Genomic DNA, 22,819 nt, shown 5'->3' with positions numbered 1-22,819 from the left:
AATAATACTGTAGAAAAGTACTAACACATTGAGTAACGATAACTTGGCTATACACACTGGGCATCAGTTGTCAAGTCCCCTTCAAATGCCAACTGGACAAGCTGGGCTTTTTATAGAGGTAACAGGCTTTGTGTTCACTGTTTTTAATGATGAACATTGAATGAAAACTCCCCCCATTTTGTTTTATCACTCTGTCTTATTCCGATCATATGACACGCCAATGTTAAGCTAATACAGTGGTTCCCAAACTTGGGGTCGGGATACTGTGTGGGATCCCCCTGGGCTCATTGAGAAAATATTTCAGCTTATTATCAAACAAATTATCTTCAAATGGGTATAGAATACAACCGCTTAGTGCCAACAAAGGATCTCTTAAACTAATAAAATGTGCTTTCATCTCATTATGTGTTTGGACAGCCTGCGGGACCTAAAATGTTGTGAATATGAACACGCAGCCTTAACAAGCCTTGTCCGAGTGGAGTCTCCTGCATTTTAAGTGTCAATTTGGGATAATGTGCAGTACAAGTTTGGGAAGCCCTGAGCTAACATGAAATGTATATTTCCTGTTTCCTTGAAGGATGTGAATGACAAGCTGAGCAGAAAGTTCCCCAAGTTATACCTTCCTGGTCAGCAGGGGGCGCTGTTCAACTACAAGAACTTCTTCATCAGTCTGTTCCACGGCATCTTCACCTCTCTGGTGGTCTTCTTCATCCCGTACGGGGCGTTCCTCCAGACCATGGGGCAGGACGGAGAGGCACCGTCAGACTACCAATCACTCGCTGTGGTCATGGCCTCTTCTCTCATCTTCACCGTCAACCTGCAGGTAGCTGACTTGTTCCTCAATGAATTTATTGATTGGTGGATTGATTATGTTTATTGTCCTTCAAAAAGGGAAATTCATTCCACAGCTCACATGTAGACACAAGAAACAAACTCTGGTGTGTTTTCAGAAATCTGTTGATTTAAAAAAAAAAAAAACTCCAAGCCTATTTATACAGCAAGTGCTGATTCCTCCTACAGTGTTTGGAATAGATGATGTAACTTCCTGTCTCTCATACTCTCTCCCAGATATCTCTGGAGACGTCATACTGGACCTTTGTGAACTGCTTCGCCGTCCTCTGCAGTATAGCCATATACTTTGGGATCATGTTCGATATCCACAGTGCAGGAATCCACGTCATCTTCCCGTCAACCTTCACCTTCACCGGTGAGTTCCGCCTCTTCAGATCTGGGTCCTGGTCATACGGATGAAAACAGACTAAAAACCGGGAGAGACTACCTGGACGTTGTATGTCCTAATGAATACTAACCTGGGTCGTGTTCATTCGGGCCACACGGACGATAGCAAAACGTTTCACAATGGAGAAGTTTAGGTAGTAACTCCCTAATTCTGTCAGTACCTAAACTTGTCCAATAAGAAACATTCATTCTCCATTGTGAAACGTTTTCCTGTTTGCACCTTATGAACATGACCCTGGCCATGTGGCTCTTGTCACAGATGGTTGACGATGATGAGTAATTACTGTGCGTTTGTAACCCAGCGTATGTGTTGATTTTTCTGTGTTTTGTCAGGCGTAGCCCCTAACGCGCTCAGACAGCCCTATCTGTGGCTGACCATCATCCTAACTGTGGGGATCAGCCTGCTTCCTGTCATCTTCATTCAGTTCCTCTGCAAAACAATATGGCCGTCCGTTGGAGACAACGTAAGGCCTAGCTACTACTAACCCGAAAAATGACTTGACTCATAATGTCTTGATATCTGTAATATTTTGGCATGACATGGCTGTGATATGTCCATAGTACGGTTCGTTGCCTCTGCAATATTGTGAGAGATTTTTTTTTTTTGTATCGGAGATCTGTGGATTTTGGCGGCGTTCGAAATGGAGCACAAAACCTGTCAAACCACATCCTGTTTGAAGTGCTCTTGAATAAAACCCACCACACATCCATATTTTAAACTGGTTTATGAACGATTTTATGAATATTTGTTTCCCCCGCCGCCGCAGGTCCAGAGGAACAGGAAGAAGTATGAGGCGGAGGAAGAGGAGAAGAAGAAACCTGCTCCGTTCCAGCGCGACAGACGCTCCCGCCGCTCGGCCTACGCCTTTTCTCACTCACGGGGTTACGCCGACCTCATCGCGTCAGGCCGCAGCATCCGGCGACGACCTGCTCTAGCTCGCCCCGACCCAAGGGACAGTATTACAGAGGTCCCCCAGGCCAGTAACATATGAGGGGGACTCACCGGCCTGGCACTAGACTGGTCCCAGATCTGTTTGTGCGGTCTCGTCTACTCATATGGAATGAATAGGTATAAAATGTATAGATGTAAAATTACACGATCTCTATGGTGACGATGACCAGAGGAGTTGGCATGACAACACAAACAGATCTGGGATCAGGCTAGCCTGTCCCTATGCATCTGGAACTGAAAACATACCGCTGGTCCTCATTTCAGACCATGGTCTGAATCTATGCAAAGACTCTAACCATACAAAAGCTCACCGACGCGCTACTATTGGGGTTTATTGTGTAAACAAAAAAACAATGTTTTAATCTCCAGGATTTTTAAAAGTCTTTTTTTTTTTTTAGTTCTCCTCACCTGGATGGTTGGAGCATAGCTTGTCATCATTGGGTACTCCTGACATACGTTGGCCTGTATTCATGAAGCTTCAAGGGTTAGAGTGCTGATCTAGGACCAGCCCCCCCCCCCCCTGTACATGTGATCTTATTCATATGATCAAAAAGGGAAAATGTATGTTTGAGCAGCACTTTGTGAATACGGGCCATGGAGTATTTGGTTATGTTTCCTATCATGGTGTAAGTAATGCTATCTATTGCAAGGATTGCACTTCCTCTGAATCTTGGGAGTTTGCCTTAAAAAAAAAAAAATTTCTTAATTTAATATATTGTGAATATTATTGTTGGTTTGGATTTTAAATTACTGGATCAGTTTTTAAATGCGTACTTGCAGTCAGAAGGGTGTCAATCAATCATTTATATTTTATTAATGCAAAAAGAATATCCGTTTTTTTTTTTTTTTTTGTCTGCTTTTATTTTATGGTGTCTTTACTGCTGTAAATCATTTGACATACTTCATATGGATGTATGTAGTTGTTTACATCAACCCCTAAAGAACCCTGCTGCACCTCTGGACATGCTAGCTGTTGTTTTACCTGAGCCAAATCACCCCCATTTCAAATCAAAACTGGATGCTAGTAGCACCTAGTATTCTGAGATACCAGTAGTCAGCCATAACTCTCTCATTTTAATCTATGAAGTATGAATGGCTTTGATGATTTGCCATTTTTTTAATGCTGTCTTTCTATTGCCATTTTAAATCCATTTTTATATATTTGGACTGTAGAAATAGAATGAACTATTCTAAAATAGAAATCATTCTAGTTCTGTGTCGCTGTCTCAGTCTACAAGGATGTGGGCATTTGCATTGAGACTCAGCCATGGTTATTTGCCATATACACAATTTTCGCTTTTTATATATCAGCCTTGTATCAATATGGCCCGTCAACTGAAACAATACTCTGCGGTGTGTGTCACAAATAGCACTTCAATCCCTATATAGTGCTCTAAGTTGGACCAGGGCTCTGGTAGAAAGTAGTGCACCTAATAGGGATTAAATTGCCATTTGAGACAGTGCTGTTTATTCTGTTACATACTTGTTTCTCTGTGTATAAAGTAACATATCTACGCAAACCTTTTCAAATAGTTACAGTCCATTTGGTATACAGCAACAGATCCATTGGACAACCCCTTATCACTACCGTTTTTAAAAACTTGTTTTTAGCATAATATGTAAAAATGAATTTGAATAAAAACTACCGATACAGAGAATCTGCTTTCCTTTTCTACAAATTGTAGAGGAAAAAAGTTAAAGGTTTCTGCCTAGAAGCAGTCACTGTTTTGCTGTTCTCCATGTTGTCGAAGTTTGATATGTCAAATTGTATTTGTCACATGCGCCGAATACAACAGGTGTTGTAGACCTTACAGTGAAATGCTTACAAGCCCCAAAGACATTATTGTTAGGTGGTGGGTGGAGACGCCTACTCCACCCACACACATACACGTTTTTTGAGTTTTATATAACCCCAGCAGTGGGACATGTGCTCCACCTTTAGTCCTGGAACTGGATTGATTACCATTATAAATATCAATTTGCCACAACCAAGATGGTTGCCAGCGCAAGACGTTATTTTTACGGCAGTAATATCGATTAACGGCAACGCCAAACGCTGTCCCGTAATCAGCTGACTAGAGAGGATTTGCAGAACCTGAGTGTAGTAATCAAGACGAATTAGAGTACTGATGACCTACACTGACCGAGTATTTCATCAATACTGTTCCCAACAAAAGTTAATGGTGCAGTAGAACCTATCATAGGTAAGTGTTTAAACGTATTTGTCAATTTTAGCTTTCTTTTTAACCAGGAAGTGGCGACTTATAGGTGCTTTAATGTCAGCTAGCTAAGCTATCACCTGCTAGCGAAGCGAACGGTTTTGCCAAGGTATGCAATATAGTGAATAATACTGTACTGTCTTTTGTTACACGACGTTTTACTTACACTGGCATACGTAGATATCATAGCTAGCTATGGTAGTGTCTCAACGTATAATGTGCTAGCTAGCTCATATGTGTCAACCTATCATTAGCTGGCTAATATCATTATCTCGCAACGATTTGCAACCAAAGTCTGTAATAATCGATAACCTAGTTACATGATACAAAGACGATTGAGCAGCTTCTTTGTGATAAACAAGTCTGAGTTTATTTCATGCACCGAAACCTTTGAACAGGCATGCTGGTTGGTTGGTTTGAGGATCATCCATTGAATGATTTTGCGCAAGATCTTCTGTAATGTCGTCTGCACGCAGTTCACGGTAGACTGACTGCATCCTTTACATTTCCCTACACTTGAAGTACCCTTTATTGCTGTTTTTATTTTTATCTCAGGGTGTTTCAGAAGAGTATTGTGGATTCACTTGTTCTCTGTGTTTGGAAAGATAGGCTAGTAATGAGTGGGCGTTCCGGGTAAGCTACTTGGCATGGTGTCATCGTTCAGCCTTTGTAGCTAGCTAGCTACCGCACTGTTAACCAGGCTGCCAGTTGGCATTGTTGGACCCTATAAAATCAACTTTACGCAATTCAACAAGGTATTGAATTTAATAGGGAATCCACTAAATGTATTAAACTCTGTCAAATTAATACATTTATCATAAGAGAAGAACAGAATGGATAAGTGTTTCCTACGACTTTCTTTACAGACAAGAATAATATCCCGTCTGCCGAGGCTAGTATGTGCGATGCGCGCATCTACAACTTTGTTTAGCCGTTAGCGGTGATGCTAATGAAAAATCTACTGGTATATGGAAAGGCTTTTTCTCAATTAAATGTTAACTACAAAGTAGACTGTTAACGTTATTTATTTTGCAAACTCTACCATCATATGCGCGCTACAAAAACACCACCAAGCAACCGCTAGTAGGTCCACACTGGAATTAAAGGGTAGGCCTACACTGAAATTAAAGGGTAGGCCTACACTGGAATTAAAGGGTAGTCCTAACTACACCCGAAAATCAAGTGGTTTAAGCATTGTTGTGGACTTACAGGGGTGTCAAACTCATTCCACGGAGGGCCTAGTGTCTGCAGGGTTTTGGTTTTTCCTTTCAATAAAGCCCTAGACAACCAGGTGTGGGGAGTTCCTAACTAATTAGTGATGTTAATTCATCAATCAAGTACAAGGGAGGAGCGAAAACCCGCAGACACTCGGCCCCCCGTGGAATGAGTTTGACACCTGTGAGTCTTAGAACATCCAATGTAGTTGTTAAAAATAAAAAAAACAGTAACATGGAAACCGGGAAAAAACGAAATGGAATCAGGCATAAAAATAAAAGTTTTTTTTATAGTACCCTATCAGGAAAGAGTAGAGTGGTTATGGTATCCTCTTTCATTGTGCAAAGTAAGCTACCTGATACTGGACTAGTCACGCTATTCTTAAAAAAACAAGCTTACTTGCATTGGTACCTTTTAATGCCAATGCATTGCAGACACAATTATCAACTTATTGGTTGTCAAAATCAAATTGTATTTGTCACGTGCCGAATACAACCTTACCGTGAAATGCTTACTTTACAAGCCCTTAACCAACAATGCAGTTCAAGAAATAGTTAAGAAAATATTTACTAAATAAAAAGTAACACAGAATTACATAACAATAACGAGGCTATATTTATTTATTTTATTTTATTTATTTCACCTTTATTTAACCAGGTAGGCAAGTTGAGAACAAGTTCTCATTTACAATTGCGACCTGGCCAAGATAAAGCAAAGCAGTTCGACACATACAACAACACATAGTTAGACATGGAGTAAAACAAACATACAGTCAATAATACAGTGAAAAATAAGTATATATACAATGTGAGAAAGTGAGGTGAGATAAGGGAGGTGAAGGCAAACAACATATATATAAATAAATAAAAATATAAAAAAGGCCATGGTGGCGAAGTAAATACAATATAGCAAGTAAAAAACACTGTAATGGTTGGTTTGCAGTGGAATAATGTGCAAAGTAGAGATAGAAATAATGGGGTGCAAAGGAGCAAAATAAATAAATACAGTAGGTAAAGAGGTAGTTGTTTGGGCAAAATTATAGATGGGCTATATACAGGTGCAGTAATCTGTGAGCTGCTCTGACAGCTGGTACTTAAAGCTAGTGAGGGAGATAAGTGTTTCCAGTTTCAGAGATTTTTGTAGTTCGTTCCAGTCATTGGCAGCAGAGAACTGGAAGGAGAGGCGGCCAAAGGAAGAATTTGTTTTGGGGGTGACAGCGCGTGCTACAGGTAGGTGCTGCTATGGTGACCAGCGAGCTGAGATAAGGGGGGACTTTGCCTAGCAGGGTCTTGGAGATGACCTGGAGCCAGTGTGTTTGGCGACGAGTATGAAGCGAGGGCCAGCCAACGAGAGTGTACAGGTCGCAGTGGTGGGTAGTATATGGGGCTTTGGTGACAAAACGGATGGCACTGTGATAGACAGCATCCAATTAATTGAGTAGGGTTTTGGAGGCTATTTTGTAAATGACATCACCGAAGTCGAGGATTGGTAGGATGGTCAGTTTTACAAGGGTATGTTTGGCAGCATGAGTGAAGGATGCTTTGTTGCGGAATAGGGAGCCAATTCTAGATTTAACTTTGGATTGGAGATGTTTGATGTGAGTGTGGAAGGTGAGTTTACAGTCTAACCAGACACCTAGGTATTTGTAGTTGTCCACATATTCTAAGTCAGAGCCGTCCAGAGTAGTGATGCTGGACAGGCGGGCAGGTGCAGGCAGCGATCGGTTGAAGAGCATGCATTTAGTTTTACTTGTATTTAAGAGCAATTGGAGGCCACGGAAGGAGAGTTGTATGGCATTGAAGCTCGCCTGGAGGGTTGTTAACAGTGTCAAAAGAAGGGCCAGAAGTATACAGAATAGTGTCGTCTGCGTAGAGGTGGATCAGAGACTCACCAGCAGCAAGAGCGACATCATTGATGTATACAGAGAAGAGAGTCGGTCCAAGAATTGAACCCTGTGGCACCCCCATAGAGACTGCCAGAGGTCCGGACAACAGACCCTCCGATTTGACACACTGAACTCGATCAGAGAAGTAGTTGGTGAACCAGGCGAGGCAATCATTAGAGAAACCAAGGCTGTCGAGTCTTCCGATGAGGATGTGGTGATTGACAGAGTCAAAAGCCTTGGCCAGGTCAATGAATACGGCTGCACAGTATTGTTTCCTATCGATGGCGGTTAAGATATCGTTTATGACCTTGAGCGTGGCTGAGGTGCACCCAGGACCAGCTCTGAAACTAGATTGCATAGCGGAGAAGGTATGGTGGGATTCGAAATGGTCGGTAATCTGTTTGTTGACTTGGCTTTCGAAGACCTTAGAAAGGCAGGGTAGGATAGATATAGGTCTGTAGCTGTTTGGGTCAAGAGTGTCCCCCCCTTTGAAGAGGGGGATAACTGCAGCTTTCCAATCTTTGGGAATCTCAGACGACACGAAAGAGAGGTTGAAAAGGCTAGTAATAGGGGTGGCAACAATTTCAGCAGATAGTTTTAGAAAGAAAGGGTCCAGATTATCTAGCCCGGCTGATTTGTAAGGGTCCAGATTTTGCAGCTCTTTCAGAACATCAGCTGACTGTATTTGGGAGAAAGAGAAATGGGGAAGGCGTGGGCGAGTAGCAGAGGGGAGGGCAGTGCTGTTGCTCGGGGTAGGGGTAGCCAGGTGGAAAGCATTGTTATATACAGGGGGCACTGGTACCGAGGAAATGTGCGGGGGTAGAGGTTAGTGTAGGTAATTTGTACATGTAGGTAGGGGTGAAGGGACTATGCATAGATGATAAACAGCGAGTAGCAGCAGTGTAAAAACAAATGGAGGGTGGGGAGGTCAATGTAAATAGTCCAGGTGGCCATTTTGATTAATTGTTAAGCAGTATTATAGCTTGGCAGTAGCAGCTATTAAGGAGCCTTTTGGTCCTCGACTTGGTGATCTGGCACCTCTTGCCGTGCGGTAGCAGAGAGATCACTCTATGACTTGGGTGACTGGAGTCTTTGACAATTCTTTGGGCCTTCCTCTGACGCTGCCTGGTATAGAGGTCCTGGATGGCAGGAAGCTTGGCTCCAGTGATGTACTGGGCCGTACGCACTACCCTCTGTAGCGCCTTTCAATTGAAAGCCGAGCAGTTGCCATACCAGGCAGTGATGCAACCAGTCAGGATGCCCTCGATAGTGCAGCTGTTGAACCTTTTGAGGATCTGAGGACCCACGCCAAATCGTTTCCGTCTCCTGAGGGGGAAAAGGTGTTGTCGTGCCCTCTTGATGACTGTCTCGGTATGTTTGGACCATAATAGTTTGTTGGTGATGTGGACACCAAGGGAACTTGAAACTCTCGACCCGCTCCACTACAGCCCCGTCGACGTAAACGGGGGCCTGTTCGGCCCTTCTTTTCCTGTAGTCCACGATCAGCTCCTTTGTCTTGCTCACATTGAGGGAGAGGTTGTTGTCCTGGCACCACACTGCCAGGTCTCTGACCTCCTCCCTATAGGCTGTCTCATCATTGTCGGTGATCAGGCCTACCACTGTTGTGTCGTCAGAACTTAATGATGGTGTTGGAGTCGTGCTTGGCCACGCAGTCGTGGGTGAACAGAGATTACAGGAGGGAACTAAGCACGAACCCCTGAGGGGAACCGGTGTTGAGGATCTGCGTTGCAGATGTGTTGTTGCCTACCCTTACCACCTGGGGGTGGCCCATCAGGAAGTCCAGGATCCAGTTGCAGAGGAAAGTGTTTGGTCCCAGGGTCCTTAGCTTTGTGGGCACTATAGTGTTGAGCGCTGAGCAGTAGTCGATGAAAAGCATTCTCACATAGGGGTTCCTTCCTTGGAGTTTTATTTATTTTATTTTACCTTTATTTAACTAGGCAAGTCAGTTGAGAACAAATTCTTATTTTCAATGACGGCCTAGGAACAGTGGGTTAACTGCCTTGTTCAGGGGCAGGACGACAGATATTTACCTTGTCAGCTCGGGAATCGAACTTGCAACCTTCCGGTTACTCGTCCAATGCTCCCGTGCAATCGAGATTGCGTCATCTGTGGCTCTGTTGAGGTGTGATGCAAATTGGAGTGGGTCTATGGTTTCCGGGATGATGGGATTGATATGAGCCATGACCAGCCTTTCATACCACTTCATGGCTACCGACGTGAGTGCTACATGGCAGTACTCATTTAGGCAGGTTACCTTTGCGTTTACAGACTCAATCAGGGAGAAGTTGAAAATGTCAGTGTAGAGACTTGCCAGTTGGTCCGCACATGCTCCGAGTAAACACCCTGATAATCCGTCTGTCCCCGCTGCTTGTGAATGTTGACCTGTTTTAAAGGTCTTGCTCACATCAGCTGTGGAGAGCATGATCACACAGTCATCCGGAACAGCTGGTGCTCTTATGCATGCTTCAGTGTTGCTTGCCTCGACGCGAGTATAACATGCATTTTTCTCGTATGGTAGGCTTGTGTCACTGGGCAGCTCGTGGCTGTGTGTCCCTTTGTAGTCTATTTATACAGCTCGTTGAGTGTGGTCTTAGTGCCAGCATCGGTTTGTGGTTGTACAGTTGAAGTTGGAAGTTTACATACACCTCAGCCAAATACTACCAAACTCAGTTTTTCACAATTCCTGACATTTAATCCTAGTCAAAATTCTCTGTCTTAGGTCAGTTAGGATCACCACTTTATTTTAAGAATGTGAAATGTCAGAATATTACTAGAGAAAATGATTTATTTCAGCATTTATTTCCTTCATCACATTCCCAGTGGGTCAGAAGTTAACATGCACTCAATTAGTATTTGGTAGTATTGCCTTTAAATTGTTGAACTTGGGTCAAACGTGTCAGAAAGCCTTCCACAAGCTTCCCACAATAAGTTGGGTGAATTTTTGTCCCATTCCTCCTGACAGAGCTGGTGTAACTGAGTCAGATTTGTAGGCCTCCTTGCTGGCACACACTTTTTCAGTTCTGCCAACAAATGTTCTATAGGATTGAGGTCAGGGCTTTGTGATGGCCACTCCAATACCTTGACTTTGTTGTCCTTAAGCCATTTTGCCACAACTTTGGAAGTATGCTTGGGGTCATTGTCCATTTGGAAGACCCATTTGCGACCAAGCATTAACTTCCTGACTGATTTCTTGAGATGTTGCTTCAATATATCCACATAATTTTCCTGCCTCATGATGCCATCTATTCTGTGAAGTGCACCAGTCCCTCCTGCAGCAAAGCACCCCCACAACATGATCCTGTCACCCCCGTGCTTCACGGTTGGGATGGTGTTCTTCGGCTTGCAAGCTTCCCCCTTTTACCTCCAAACATAACGATGGTCATTATGGCCGAACAGTTCTATTTTTGTTTCATCAGACCAGAGGACATTTCTCCAAAGTACTATCTTTCTCCCCATGTGCAGTTGCAAACCGTAGTCTGGCTTTATTAATGGCAGTTTTGGAGCAGTGGCTTCTTCCTTGCTGAGCTGCCTTTCAGGTTATGTCGATATAGGACTCATTTTACTGTGGACATCGATACTTTTGTATCTGTTTCCTCCAGCATCTTCACAAGGTCCTTTGCTCTTGTTCTGGGATTGATTTGCACGTTTCACACCACATTACGTTCAAATCTAGGAGACAGAACGCGTCTCCTTCCTGAGCGGTATGATGGCTGCGTGGTCCCATGGTGTTTACTTGCGTACTATTGTTTGTATAGATGAACATGGTACCTTCAGGTGTTGCTCCCAAGGATGAACCAGACATGTGGAGTGCTCCAATTTTTTTTCTGGGATCTTGGCTGATTTTCTTTTGATTTTCCCTTGATGTCAAGCAGAGAGGCGCTGATTTTGAACGAAGACCTTGAAATATATCCACAGGTACACCTCTGTTGGGTTTGACATTTTGGACATTGAGATATTAAATACATGATAGAGAATAGAATCAAAGGAGAAAGAGACTGGGCCTTTGTAGGAAGACAGATAGCTGTGGAATGTGTTGGGGGATGGGAGTAGAGCACCGTGTTGATACAGGAAAGACAGCTTTTTGGACTAGAGGTCAGTAGGTGAGGTCAGTTCCCCTTAAGGGAGTAATCAGGGTTTAGTATCTGGTTACCTTCTTCCTGCTGAGCTTAAACTGTAAGCATTGGAGAGAGGGAGTGTCTTAAATTTCTTACGGCTGAAATCCCGTTAACGGGATCGATTTTACAACAGCTTTACGGAAAAAGCACACCATGCAATAATCTGAGTACAGCACTCAGAGAACAAAAGAAGCCATACAGATAACCGCCATGATGTGGAGTCAACAGAAGTAAGAAAAAGCATTATAAATATTCACTTACCTTTTGATCTTCATCGGAATGCACTCCCAGGAATCCCAGTTCCACAATAAATGTTTGTTTTGTTCGCTAAAGTCCATTTATGTCCAAATCCCTCTTTTTTTGTTTGTGCGTTTAGTTCCCAAATTCACGAGGCGCAGGCACTTAGTTCAGACGACAGTTCTATTACAGTTCGTAAAAAAATGTTAAACGATGTATAGAATCAATCTTTAGGATGTTTTTATCATAAATCTTCAATAATATTCCAACCGGACAATTCCTTTGTCTTTAGAAAGGAAAAGGAACAGAGCTCGTGCTCACGGCCGCACGTGAGACTAAACTAATGGCTTTCTGCCAGACACCTGACTCAAACAGCTCTTATTCGCACCCCCTTCACAGTAGAAGCCTGAAACAAGGTTCTAAAGAATGTTGACATCTAGTGGAAGCCCTAGGAAGTGGTCGGACCACATTTTACACTATCTTGGATAGGCAAAGACTTAACCTACAAACCTCAGATTTCCCACTTCCTGGTTGGATTTCTTTCTCAGGTTTTTGCCTGCCATATGAGTTCTGTTATACTCACAGACATCATTTAAACAGTTTTAGAAATGTCAGAATGTTTTCTATCCAAATGTACTAATAATATGTATATCTTAGCTTCTGGGCATGAGCAGCAGGCAGTTTACTCTGGGCACCTTATTCATCCAAGCTACTCATCCAAGCTACTCACTACTGCCCCCTAATCCATAAGAAGTTAAGTAGGATGGAGAGAAATGTTTTGCTGTCTGATTACAGCTGCTCAGAACCTTTGGCAAAAATTTAACTTGGTTAACCTTTTCTAGTGTCCTTGAGTTATTTACTCTGAAAAATAAGAAACTAACACCTCCAATTGACTCAGGCTAATTTACATTATTTATCAGAAGCTTCTAAAGCCATGACATCATTTTCTGGTATTTTCCAAGCTGTTTAAAGGCACAGTCAACTTGGTGTATGTAAACTTCTGACCCACTGGAATTGTGATACATTGAAATAATCTGTCTGTAAACAATTGTTTGAAACATTACTTGTCATGCACAACCTAAGTGTATGTAAACTTCCGACTTCAACTGTATACAGACGGCTACGAATAATCTAGATGAGTGCTCTCTCTTGGTAGGTAGTGTGGTCTACAGCTTATCGTGAGGTACTCTACCTAGGCTTCTTGAGAGGCTCGTCCTGTGCCTGGGCCTGATGTTGTTGCTATAGGTGATGAAATGGAAGATAATGATGCCTGCCGCCTCAGTCCTCCCACTGCTCTGTCCTCCTCACCTATTATCGATGCAGCTGCGTGTTGTGTAATCTAACCTATCCGCATTGAAAGAAACCAAAAAAAAAAGTATCACGACACAAAGTGTGCTAAACACAAAACCAATAACAATAGGTTACAAAATTACGCAGTTCACACTCCTGCCCTGTTCATTTCGCCATGTCACAGAGGGCACATGATGTTCTGTACGTCAGACAGGTTGTGTGTCCTAAATACCAGCCTATTCCCTACAAAGCACTATGTGGTTCTATGGATCGCCCTCACTTCACATGACTCGATGTCCTACTGTTGTGGACAACGCAGCCTGATTTCAATTGATTTCACTCTGAAAGCCTGTGGGGAGAGATTGGTGGTAGACTTTGAAAGTCAAACCAGTGTGTCACCGTCTAGTACTAGTTTGTTGTACTGAAAACAGAGGTAGTTTTGGCTCTTCGGAAGCGTTATGACTGTATTGTCTAAAATGAAGCTGATGCAACTTGGGAAGATAAAAGTGATGTTTGGCAGGCTGAGGTCTGCTCTGACTGAGACAACTCGTGATTGTATCGTAAGGTATTGTACTGCCGATTTTTTTTTAACTTGGACACTGAATGACACTTGATTTAGGCCTAGCCTCTGTATTTTCATGTTTATAGAATAATGTAGATATGTCCTTAATCCCTAGCCAACATTTTATGGCGTTAAAAATAAAAAATTGTGGCTAGACTATTTGGAATTATTTTCACATTTTCTAGAAATGTTTTGTCAGCTTGTTTTTGAAGGATGTTGACCAATAGACATTTTGCAGTAATATTTGTTGTAATAATTTAGGCTTTTGTTCCTTTGTTCAGTACCGTTTAACATGTCATGGGCTATTTTTACAGTTCTACTTTTATTTCATCAACAGTTTGATCTTTACATTTTTAATCTGGATTTTGTGCTTTGGGACTTGGAGATAGCTCTCACACATTAGTCCATATTGAGCTATGTTACTACTGGGCAGTGATGTTCAATAGGTGAATGATTGTGTGACACACACATAAAACAGATGGCAATTCATTTCTTTTCATGAGCCTATTTTAACTATTGTAACTCTTGACTGAATTTTGAATGTGATTTATGGGTTTTCAGGCAGGTCATGACCTACGACCTAAGTTGGGAGTTGGTTCTGCTTTTCTGTGTTACGCCTTGGGAATGGTCTCTGTCTGTCGTTGGGAGAAAATTCCTGTATTACGTAGCTTTCCTAGAACACTCTAGTCCACTGGTATCCCTGTCACTATATTATGATTGTGTGTCCCTGTCACTATATTATGATTGTGTGTCCCTGTCACTATATTATGATTGTGTGTCACTATATTATGATTGTGTATCCCTGTCACTATATTATGATTGTGTATCCCTGTCACTATATTATGATTGTGTATCCCTGCCACTATATTATGATTGTGTGTCCCTGTCACTATATTATGATTGTGTGTCACTATATTATGATTGTGTATCCCTGTCACTATGTTATGATTGTGTGAGTGTCACTATATTATGATTGTGTTTTACTATATTATGATTGTGTTTTACTATATTATGATTGTGTGTCACTATATTATGATTGTGTGTCACTATATTATGATTGTGTATCCCTGTCACTATATTATGATTGTGTATCCCTGTCACTATATTATGATTGTGTATCCCTGTCACTATATTATGATTGTGTGTCCCTGTCACTATATTATGATTGTGTGTCACTATATTATGATTGTGTGTCCCTGTCACTATGTTATGATTGTGTGAGTGTCACTATATTATGATTGTGTGTCACTATATTATGATTGTGTGTCACTATATTATGATTGTGTGTCACTATATTATGATTGTGTGTCACTATATTATGATTGTGTATCCCTGTCACTATATTATGATTGTGTATCCCTGTCACTATATTATGATTGTGTATCCCTGTCACTATATTATGATTGTGTGTCCCTGTCACTATATTATGATTGTGTGTCACTATATTATGATTGTGTATCCCTGTCACTATATTATGATTGTGTGAGTGTCACAATAGTCCTTAATGTTTATGTAATTACCACAAACTATTGACCATAGTGTAACTCTGTGTTGTTGTATGTGTCGAACTGCTTTGCTTTATCTTGGCCAGAGGTCGCAATTGTAAATGAGAACGTGTTCTCAACTTGCCTACCTGGTTAAATAAAGAATAAATAAATAGATTTGTGAAGAGGTTATTGGAAAGTGTGGAATTGATCTGAATAAACTCTAACATGCCAGACAACTCTCAACCTCGATAAAGTCTATGGTCTGCCCTTCAATAATGATCACTTGACCTCAATGCCGCCTTGTGTAGTGCCCTCCCACCAATGTTATCACCAATGTTTGTCAGCTCCTTAACCATCTCCCTCTCTCTCCTCTCTACAGGTCAACAGAGAAAATGTCAGGAAACAGCCTGGTTTTACCCATAGTGCTGTGGGGCCGGACGGCGCCCACTCACTGCATCTCCAGCCTTCTGGTCATGGATGACCTCACCACCATCATCACCGGCTGCCACGATGGACAGATCTGCATCTGGGACATGACCCCTGACCTCGAGGTAAGCCTGACATGACCTTTGACCTCCAAACATGCGTTTTGGTCCGAAAGGAAAACATGTAACTCATTCTGGTTAAACACTCGGTGCATCATCAGGGTTGTCTTCAGTGTGGTGTGATGTAGCAAAATGTTTTGAAACTGCGTACGAACCCCCCCCCCCCCCCCCCCCAAAAAAAATTTTTTTTGTTCATGTAGTCCAGGGATTGGCAACGTGGTTCAGGGCTGCAAATTTTTCTGGGAGAATTTTAGTTTTTGTTCAAAAAAAGATTGTAATATGACCAGGGTTTAATGTAGGAAATCTGTTCTCAAGTTATTCCCAGAAATAAAAAAATAAATTATTGTGATGCAGTCTCAATGTAATCAAGGGATGAAGTGAAACCTGTTGTCTTCTCGGGGCTTTTCTTTAGCAAAATTACTGAGAATGAACAACATGGTCAGTTATCAACACCATATTAAGGTGTAGGGACATTCATTGTATGAAAATAATAAACGAGCAAGATGATTTAGCTCCAGCGTATCAAATTTTATTGGTCACATACACATGGTTAGCAGATGTTAATGGTCACATACACATGGTTAGCAGATGTTAATGGTCACATACACATGGTTAGCAGATGTTAATGGTCACATACACATGGTTAGCAGATGTTAATGGTCACATACACATGGTTAGCAGATGTTAATGGTCACATACACATGGTTAGCAGATGTTAATGGTCACATACACATGGTTAGCAGATGTTAATGGTCACATACACATGGTTAGCAGATGTTAATGCGAGTGTAGCGAAATGCTTGTGCTTCTAGTTCCGACAATGCAGTAATAACCAACAAGTAATCTAACCTAACAATTCCACAACTACTACCTTATACACACAAGTGTAAAGGGATAAAGAATATGTACATAAAGATATATGAATGACTGATGGTACAGAACGGCGTAGGCAAGATGCAGTAGATGGTATAGAATACTTTCTATACATATGAGATGAGTAATGTAGGGTATATAAACATAAAGTGGCGTATAGCATCATCTGTCCGTCAACGATTCATCTGTGGGAACGTGACGGCTCTCAACAGCAGAAAGAGCTGGCCCCTACTATCCGAGAGATTGTTTGTGAGGAGATTATCTGCCCTCGACATGCAATTTAAACGGGTAAATGATTCACTCGCATTGCTCACTTCTGAAGTTGGATTCCTATTCAACTGAAGCGGAGAGTCTGGAGAACACAGCCAATGATTACAGAGGGGCGACTCCATCACCTGGAAACAGCGTGAGCTAAACTAGAAGATTGATTCTATCTCTCAAAAAAGGAGATATCACTTGAAAATCATTCCCGTAAACTCGATGTGCGTTGTCTCAGGACTTGAAACGGGTGTGGAGGCGGCCAACCCAACATCCTTCATTAGCAATATTTTCTATAAACCGTTCAGGCGGGAGAAGCTGGGTCCCATGTCGCTAATTAACATTGCGCACCGCGCAGGTCCTCTCCAGAATGGGTCTCGCTCACAGGAGGCTGGTGTCACCTTAATTGGGGAGGACGGGGTCATAATTATGGCTGGAGCGTTTAAATGGAACGGTATCGAAGTGATAAACGCACGGACACCACATGTTTTGATACCACTCCATCTATTCCATTATCTGCTCACACTCCTCTCACCAGCCTCCTGTGGTCTCGCTGTATGATTGTACGAATCCACAGCGAATTGTTCGCCTTGCAACCGGAATCGGGGGCTCCTGACCTACGCTGGAGAAGAGGATCAGTATAAACCCAGATCTGACTGTTGAAACAACAGCAAGGTGACCTACACTGAGTGGAGAGCCCAGCTACGCGAGCTAAATCTTGAGATGAGGCTTCATCCACCCGGGCAAAACTCATCTTGACCTTTTTCAGAACACAACACACGTTCTCCAATGCCATGGAGGCTCAAGACTTCTTGGAGAATCGTATCAAACCCAAACACACAAGGGGAAGCGAGTGGACAGATGGGATCCCAATATGACTTGCTCAGTATTCCGCGGTGTTCTATCCACGCACGTCACGCAGCCTAGCATATGGCGGCATATGGCGGCTTTATGCTGCCCTCAGCATAAGACGATGATTAGGACACCCCCCCCCCCCCCCCCCCCCAATCCCCCACGTGGATACAGGAACACTATTGCTGAGCATTGGACTGTTATTATTATTAAATTGCCTATGGAACAGGAGGACATTAACACACTGATGACACCATGCCAATTAAGGAACAATGGATAATATTGAGGTGTCAATAGGACTGGGGCAGATGCACGATTTGAGAGCATCCTGTCGGGCTGTGTCACCGCCTGGTACGGCAATTGCACCGCCCCTTATCCACAGGGTTCTCCAGAGGGTGGTGCGGTCTGCCCAACGCATCACCGGGTGGCAAATTACCTGTCCTTCAGGACACCTACACCACCCGATGTCACAGGTAGGACAAAAAGATCATCAAGGACATCAACCACCCAAGCCACTGCCTGTTCACCCAGCTATCATCCAGAATGTGAGGTCAGTACAGGTGCATCAAAGCGGGGACCGAGAGACTGAAAAACAGCTTCTATCTCAGGCCATCAGACTCTTAAAACAACCTGTTCATAAAGGGTCATTTGGTGGAGATGTGAATACAGCACTAATTTTGCTTTTATTAAGAACAAGGTAAGGAGCCACCCATTCACTCACTATCACCCACTATCTTTGATAAACACATATTAAACTGTTTAACAAAATGGTGTCTTCCCGTCTCGAGACTTAATTACCCAAATTGCTCCACGCGGTTTTGTTAAACTTTATTCTCGGCCTTCCGAGTGGCGCAGCGGTTTAAGGCATGCAGTGCAAGAGGCGTCACTACAGACCCGGGTTTGATCCCGGGCTTTATCACCACCGGCTTTGATCGGGAGTCCAAAAGTGCGCCACACAATTGGCCCAGCGGCGTCCGGGTTATGGGAGGTTTTGGCCGAGTGGGCTTTACTTTGCTCATTGTGCCCTAGCGACTCCTTGTGGTGGGCCAGGCACCTGCGGCCTGACCAAGGTAGTCAGTTGAATGGTTCCTCCTCTTAACCTGGCTGGCTTCCAGGTTAAGTGGGCTGGTGTTAAGAAGCGCGGTTTGGCAGGTCATGTTTTGGAGGACGCCTGACACGACCTTTGCCTCCCAAGCCTGTTGGGGAGTTGCAGCGATGAGACAATCGAAATTGGGGAGAAAAATATGGGAGCCAACATCTCGAAATTGGGGAGAAAAATATATAATACTTTATCCTTGGTTAACCTCTGTCGCCTATTACACATCTTAGATGCTTCATACAGCCTTGGGCTTTATTCTCTTCATGCAGAAAACCGTTTTGATAGACTAGAATGGTGATATCTCTGGTCTGTATTGGAACATGTGGGACTTGGCTCCAATTTCATTCATATGATTAAAATACTATATGCTAATCCCTCAGCCGTAGTAATTAGAGGAAATAACTGTTCTGCTCTGTTTAGAATCACTAGAAACGCAGGTAATCTCCTGATCACTAAATCTCATTAGACATGATATTTTAATATATCAAGACAATGTATCTCAGTCGGTCGCTTATACATTGAATATCATAGATAAATTATAAAATGAATCTAACCAAATCAGCCTTACTGCTTCCCCGATGGAGGCCTACGGGTTGATGTTTTGGAAACGTACATTTAAATGGATAATGTACTTGTAACCCTCCCCTCAAACATAAAATTACAAAACAAATAAAACATTTCTGGGCTTAGTTTTGGTACATTTGCGATGTACAAATGATTTGTATTTTCCGGCCACCAGACCATTCACTCAACATAAAATCGTCCCGTGGCTGAATCTAGTTGCCTAGCCCTGATGTAGGCCTAGCACACCTGAGTTGCCTCTGTGATGTTGTAACTGTGTTAATTCACAGGTATAAGAGGAACTTAATGTGAACGTGAAACAGCTGTGTTCCTCAGTGTGACTCTGTCCTGTGGGTGGCCTATGGGTTGAGTGGTTTACCTGACTGTCCTGTCTCCTGTGCTGTTCTCAGATCAGTCCCAGGGCCATGTTGTTCGGTCACACAGCCTCCATCACCTGCCTGTCTAAAGCCAGCCCCTGCAGTGACAAGCAGTACATCGTCAGCGCCTCAGAGAGTGGGTGAGTAGTGAATACAGTAGGCCACAGGGAGCCAATCAGTTGTGTTGTGACAAGGTAGGGGTGGTATACAGAAGAGAGACCTATTTGATAAAATACCAAGTCCATATTATGGCAAGAACAACTCAAATAAGCAAAGAGAAACGACAGTCCATCGTTACTTTAAGACATGAAGGTCAGTCAATCTGGAACATTTCAAGAACTTGTTTCTTCAAGTGCAGTGGCAAAAACCATCAAGCGCTATGATGAAACTGGCTCTCATGAGTACGGTACCACAGCCTCAGAAATTGCCGCTCTAAATAAATGTTTCACAGAGTTCAAGTAACAGACACATCTCAACATCAACCGTTCAGAGGAGACTGTGTGAATCAGGCCTTCATGGTCGAATTGCTGCAAAGAAACCACTACTAAAGGACACCAATAAGAAGAAGAGACTTGCATGGGCCAAGAAACACGAGCAATGGACATTAGACCGGTTGGGATACCTCACCGCTGTGTCTTTGTGAGACGCAGAGTAGGTGAACGGATGATCTCCGCATGTATGGTTCCCACTGTGAAGCATGGGGGAGGAGGTGTGGGGGTGCTTTGCTGGTGACACTGTCAGTGATTTATTTACAATTCAAGGCACACTTAACCTGCATGGCTGCCACAGCTTTCTGCAGCGATACACCATCCCATCTGGTTTTGCGCTTAGCGGGACTATCATTTGTTTTTCATCAGGACAATGACCCAAAATACACCTCCGGGTTGTGTAAGGGCTATTTGACCAAGGAGAGTGATTGAGTGCTGCAGCAGATGACCTGGCCTCCACAATCACCTGACCTCAACCCAATTGAGATGATTTGGGATGAGTTGGACCGCGGAGTGAAGTGAAATAGCAGTCAACAAGTGCTCAGCATATGTGGGAACTCCTTCAAGGCTGTTGAAAAAGCATTCCAGGTGAAGCTGTTTGAGAGAATGCCCAGAGTGTGCATAGCTGTCATCAAGGCAAAGGGTGGCTACTTTGAAGAATCTCAAATAGATAATATATGTTATTTTGTTTAACACATTTTTGGTTACTACATGATTCCGTATGTGTTGTTACACTACATGACTAAAAGTATGTGGACACCTGCTCGTAGAACATCTCATTCCAAAATGTTGGCCATTTTAATATGGAGTTCGTCCCCCGTTTTGCCGCTATAAAAGCCTCCACTCTTCTGGGAAGGCTTTCCACAAGATGTTGGAACATTCCTGCAGGGAGTGTTAGTGAGGTCGGCGACTGATTTGGTGCGATAAGGCCTGGCTCGCAATCAGCGTTCCAATTCATCCCAACGGGTTGAGGTCAGGGCTCTGTGCAGGCAATCAAGTTCTTCCACACCGGTCTTGACAAACCATTTCTCTATGGACCTCACTTTGCGCACGGGGGGAATTGTCATGCTGAAACGGGAAAGGGCCTTCCCCAAAATGTTGCCTCGAAGTTGGAAGCACAGAATCGTCTAGAATGTCATTGTATGCTGTAGTGTTAAGATGTTCCTTCACTGAAACTATGAGGCCTACCCCAAACCATGAAAAACAGCCCCAGACCATTATTCCTCCTCCACCAAACTTTACAGTTGGCACTATGCATTGTGGCAGGTAAGCGTTCTCCTGGCTTCTGCCAAACCCAGATTTGTACATCGGACTGCCAGATGGTGAAGTGTGATTCATCCCTCCAGAGAACGCGTTTCCACTGCTCCACTATCTAATGGCAGCGAGTTTAAACCTCTACAGAGTACCTAACCCGGATCCGGGAGCACCCCCCACCTCCCCCACACTGATTAGCATCGCTAGCATAGCGTCACAATTAAATAGTAGCATCTAAATATCATTAAATCACAAGTCCAAGACACCCAATGAAAGACACAGATCTTGTGAATAAAACCACCATTTCAGATTTTTTAAATGTTTTACAGGGAAGACAAAATATGTAAATCTATTAGCTAAACACGTTAGCAAAAGACACCATTTTCTTACTCCAACAGTTTCTTACTCCATCAGGTGCTATCACCAATTCGGCTAAACTAAGATATTGATAGCCACAAACCAACAAACAAATTCATAAGATGACAGTCTGATAACATATTTATGGTATAGCATAGTTTTTTTTTTTAAATGTGCATTTTTCAGGTATAAATCACAGTTCTACATTGCAGCTGCAATCTGATATAGTGCTGATGCAGCTAGAACAATTACAGAGACCAACGTTATATAACTAATTACTTGTCTTAAAACATTTCAGAAAAAATACACAGCGTACAGACATTGAAAGCCCAACATCTGGTGAATCCAAACAATATTTCAGATTTTTTAAATGTTTTATGGCGAAAACAAAATGTAGCGCTAAATTAGCATAACCAGGCCAGCCAGAACCAGCTGGACGCGCCCGACCAGTTCACATGCACGACAGATATATGAAATAACATCGTAAATTGGTTCTTACTATTGCTGATCTTTCATCAGAATGTTGATCAAGGTGTCCTTAGTCCTGATGAGTCGTTCAATCCATTCACAATGGCAACTTCCCCTCTTCATTTAGCCTGGGTACTGGTCGACTGGCACGGTCCCTGTCCAAAGTTAAAAAACTCAAAGAACGGAACACGGCAAAACTCCCGAAAAAATTCTAATAATCTGATTAAACTATATTGAAAAAACATACATTACGGTGATATGGTCACATGTATCAAACAAACTTCGAGACGGAGATAGTTTTCATCCGTAACGTCAGCATAACAAAAGACAATGGCAGCTCTAAGACGCGCTTCTGAGAAAACCGGAAGTTGTCGGTCACGCTAAAGAAATAGGTCTTATTTCACGTCAGTACAAGATAAACAAAAAATTTCTCCTCTGACAACTTCCTGACACCTAGAGGAAGAA

General features: G+C 42.8%; 2 protein-coding genes across 2 annotated transcripts in view; both read left to right on the top strand.

Annotated features, from left to right (window-relative positions):
• Nucleotides 1–3,849, top strand: part of LOC129818045 (phospholipid-transporting ATPase IC-like) — a 48,527-nt gene extending 44,678 nt beyond the window's left edge. Inside the window, exons 25-28 of the mRNA XM_055873574.1 lie at nt 578–823; nt 1,069–1,207; nt 1,573–1,703; nt 2,007–3,849. Coding sequence (XP_055729549.1) covers nt 578–823; nt 1,069–1,207; nt 1,573–1,703; nt 2,007–2,231 — 741 coding nt within the window. The 3' untranslated portion in view covers nt 2,232–3,849. The remainder of the gene's footprint in view (nt 1–577; nt 824–1,068; nt 1,208–1,572; nt 1,704–2,006) is intronic.
• Nucleotides 3,850–4,246: 397 nt separating this feature from the next.
• The window catches only part of LOC129818044 (WD repeat-containing protein 7-like), a 38,598-nt gene continuing 20,025 nt past the window's right edge, over nt 4,247–22,819 (top strand). Inside the window, exons 1-3 of the mRNA XM_055873573.1 lie at nt 4,247–4,395; nt 15,602–15,773; nt 19,821–19,927. Of these exons, the coding sequence (XP_055729548.1) occupies nt 15,615–15,773; nt 19,821–19,927 (266 nt within the window). The 5' untranslated portion in view covers nt 4,247–4,395; nt 15,602–15,614. The remainder of the gene's footprint in view (nt 4,396–15,601; nt 15,774–19,820; nt 19,928–22,819) is intronic.

This window comes from Salvelinus fontinalis, chromosome 21 (genome assembly GCF_029448725.1).
Source record: "Salvelinus fontinalis isolate EN_2023a chromosome 21, ASM2944872v1, whole genome shotgun sequence".
Classification (NCBI taxonomy): Eukaryota; Metazoa; Chordata; class Actinopteri; order Salmoniformes; family Salmonidae; genus Salvelinus; species Salvelinus fontinalis.
The sequence above is the reverse complement of the archived record's forward strand: the minus strand, read 5'-3'. Positions and strand labels throughout refer to the sequence as shown.